Raw genomic sequence first — 3,389 nt, forward strand, 5'->3', positions numbered from 1 at the left:
ATGGTAAAATAATTGGGTTGTGAGAGCTTTAACCTCATCAGTGCGTTAATTCTCTGATATGGATAAACTGGGTGATAACTGTACACACACAGGGTGTGTCTGGAGGGTGAGACACATAGGGTGCGTCCCTGGAGGCATGCCTTGGGGTCTATATTTTGTCCTCATTGAGTGGAGTTCACTCTCTGCTTCCTGATTATCATGTCTGAGCTGCTTTCCTCACCGCCCTCTTCTGCCATGAGGTTCTGCCTCACCTCAAGCCACAAAGAATGGAGCTGGCTGTCTATTGTCTGAATCCATGAGCCCCAAATAAGCTTTTCCTTCTCTAAAATTGTTCTTGTCAGGTTGCAGCAATGGAAACGATGATGAAAACACTGATTGTCTCCCACAGTGAATGCACCACTTTTACATTCCCATCAGCAATGTTAAGTGTTCCGGTTTCTCCATATCCTAAAAACACTTGTTATTTTCTGTTTTTTTTTTTTTTTTAAATATTATGAACTATTTAGTGTGCATGCAGTAAACCTTAGTGTTGATTCTTAAAGTCTTTCATCTATTCTGGGTAGAGCTTGGCTGAGGATAAAACCACAACAAGAAAAAAGCAGATAGAACTTGCAGAGAAACATAAAACCCTGGGGATAATTGAGTGCTGGATATAGCCACACCTAAAACTGTCTTCTGGCCTTCTTTGCTATAAAAATGAAGCAACCTCCCCCTGACAACTCTTTTTTAAACTAAATTTTGTTTCATTGCAATATTCCTGATTAATACAAACACTTTTTTTTTTTTTTTTTTTTTTTTTTTTTTTTTTTTTTTTTCAGCAAAATAATTTTATTTTCTAACACATGGTAAACATACACATCCAATATGTGTTCATCTTGCCCATCTCTTCACAAATGACTTCCAACCACAACTGCTTTGACATTTATGCATGTACTAAAGTTATCTTACTTGAAATACGAAAAATGCTTTTGGATAGGTAACATTCTGATAGGTAACATTCTGAATATATTAGACTGGTCACAGAAGAATTTGCTTTAATTAGATGAGTTCTATAAATTTAAAGCTTTGAAAAGCTACTACTTTTGCATCTAATAGTTCCAGATGAGTAGGATGCAGCAGTATCAGCTTATATTCCAGAGAAATCCCATCAGTTTTTCTGGTGATGGAACCACTTATCCACATCTGTTGGTATTGTGCAGGCAGATTCACATGGTGGTGGTAAAGCATCCACAATGGCTTTGGCAGCATCAGGATCACACTTGAAGGGGCTCTCAGACACTGTTGTATTCATGCAACTGATTCCTTTTCCATCCGTTTTCTTAGTCACTAATGCTTTCCAATAGTCATGAGTACTTTTAATAATATCAACTGCAAAGTCCTTATCTTTAAATTCAGCATTGAAAGCAAATTCATTTTCTGGTTTTCCATCAGGAACCTTGTACCTTCTAAACCAGTCCACAGTAGCTTCTAGGTAGCCGGGTTTCAGCCGTTTGACATCATTTATATCATTATAATTCGCTGCATCAGGATCATCCACGTTAATGGCAATGACTTTCCAGTCAGTTTCTCCTTCATCAATCATAGCCAATATGCCCAGAACTTTCACCCTGATTATTTCACCTCTTGCACATACCTTGCTTCCAATTTCACAAACATCAATTGGGTCATTGTCACCACAACAGCCAGTATGTTTATCACTGTGTCCTGGGTCTTCCCAAGTCTGAGGGATGGCACCATAGTTCCAGATATACCCCTTGTAGGGGAACAAATTCGCAACATAACGGAGTTTCCCTTTTTTCACATCTTGCTTAATTGGGTTTAAAGGGTCCTTTGTAGCAATCTCCATTTTTGCATTAGACCAGCGTGGAACTTCAACAACCATGTGAAAGATATCCTTATCTGCATAAATTGGAATATCATGAAATGGAGATATATATTGTCCTTTTTCATTTTTGAGGAAGACTCGGTACTCGAGGGTAAAAGGCGCCGCGCGCTCCTCGCTGCTGAAACCGCTCATGGTGCCGGAGACAATTGACCGCCACCACCACAGTCAACCGCCTGCACGCGGTGCCGAATGACAAGGCAATACAAACACTTTTGATAGAATGGGAATGGGGAAAAATCTTTCTCTTGTAAGGGTAAAAGAAATTGAAGTTAAAGTGTAAAAGACCGGGCATTGTAAAGTTTCTAAGCTGCAAGGCCTGAGTTAAAATGTAAAGGACCAGGTATTGTTAAGTTCCTATGCTACATGCAAAACCTGAAATTCCTGTAGCTGTTAAGACAATACTCGAACTGCCCAGTAGATATTCCCCCTGATCGCCTGGTTGTTTAATAACTTAAGGGCCCTGTGTGGCCTTGCACGTAGGCATCGCAGGGCCTGGACCAATCAGTTTGAATGTGTACCCCGCTTTAGAACTGACCTATCACCCCTGCCCGACCTGTTCCCACCAATGAATGAACTAATCATGTCTCAGAATTGTTGTTTGATTTTCCCGTGGTGTATGATGATTTGTTAAAGGAGACTGTGATGTATGTAAAGTCCCGCCCTCCCCAAGAAGTGTACTTAAGCAGTGCTCAGCCCCTGCTCTGGGCTCTGGGCTGCTCTCCTTTCTTGAGTGGGCACGGAGCCCCAGCATGCTGGATCAAAAAATCCCCTTCTGCCAATTGCATGAGTGGTCTCTTGGTGGTCTCTTTCTCCGACGCTTCGCCGGACCCTTACACTCTTTGCTACTATCTCAAGCAAAAACAAAATATGAGTGAGTAGTGAAATTCTCTGAAGGAGGTACATCGAATCTACTCCTTGGAGGCCCTAAGAAGCAAAGTCAAGGCTTCATTCTTTGGCTTCTCTGGGAGTAACTTCCAATGAAGGAGGAAGGAGAAATGGCCTGAAGGGTGGTAGCAAAGGGCTCTCCACTTAGGACAGTGGCAGAGCAGGTGAAGGAGCAGATCAGTAAGTCCAAAGGACTCCAGCTCAAGATTATGGATTTAGAGTAACCAAGCCAGAGAAATATTGTTTGGGAGAAGGGAGTGTTTGCTGTGATGCTGGATTCCGGCAGGGAGGGACCCCACAGAGTTGAATTGGGGTGCCGCATGGGGAATCCTCACCGTTTGACTAGTCACTTTCCAGTTATGGAAACAAAGTCCTAGCAGGTAGGCTGCTGCTGTGGTTCTGCACAGCGTGGCCAACAGTGCAAGGAGAATAGCTGTAGTGAGAACAATTCCTGCAAAAGGCTCGAAGCCCAGATGTTCACTGAGTCTATCAGAAGAAGGCTGCCACAGGGGGCTGTGTGTGACCTGTCTCAACTTCACTGTGGTTTGGTTTGTTGCCAGGTACCGTGAATACATGGCTCCACTCCATACTCTTAATAGTGCCTGGAGGTAAGAGCATT

At 42.5% G+C, this 3,389-nt stretch overlaps 1 protein-coding gene across 1 annotated transcript; it reads right to left on the reverse strand.

Moving 5' to 3' along the window:
- Positions 1–803: 803 nt before the first annotated feature.
- On the reverse strand, positions 804–2,077 carry LOC124101005 (inorganic pyrophosphatase). Its single transcript, XM_046456685.2, has one exon. It carries the CDS (start codon positions 2,015–2,017, stop codon positions 1,148–1,150), a length of 870 nt encoding a protein of 289 aa, XP_046312641.1. The 5' UTR covers positions 2,018–2,077; the 3' UTR covers positions 804–1,147.
- Positions 2,078–3,389: the final 1,312 nt, after the last annotated feature.

Source organism: Marmota monax, unplaced genomic scaffold, assembly GCF_021218885.2.
Source record: "Marmota monax isolate L192 unplaced genomic scaffold, Marmota_monax_Labrador192_F-V1.1 WCK01_AAM20220418_F8-fsc00501, whole genome shotgun sequence".
Classification (NCBI taxonomy): domain Eukaryota; kingdom Metazoa; phylum Chordata; class Mammalia; order Rodentia; family Sciuridae; genus Marmota; species Marmota monax.

Bases quoted from the DNA above. Each gene is read 5' to 3' on its own strand.
- LOC124101005 (XM_046456685.2), bottom strand. From the start codon at position 2,017: ATGAGCGGTTTCAGCAGCGAGGAGCGCGCGGCGCCTTTTACCCTCGAG.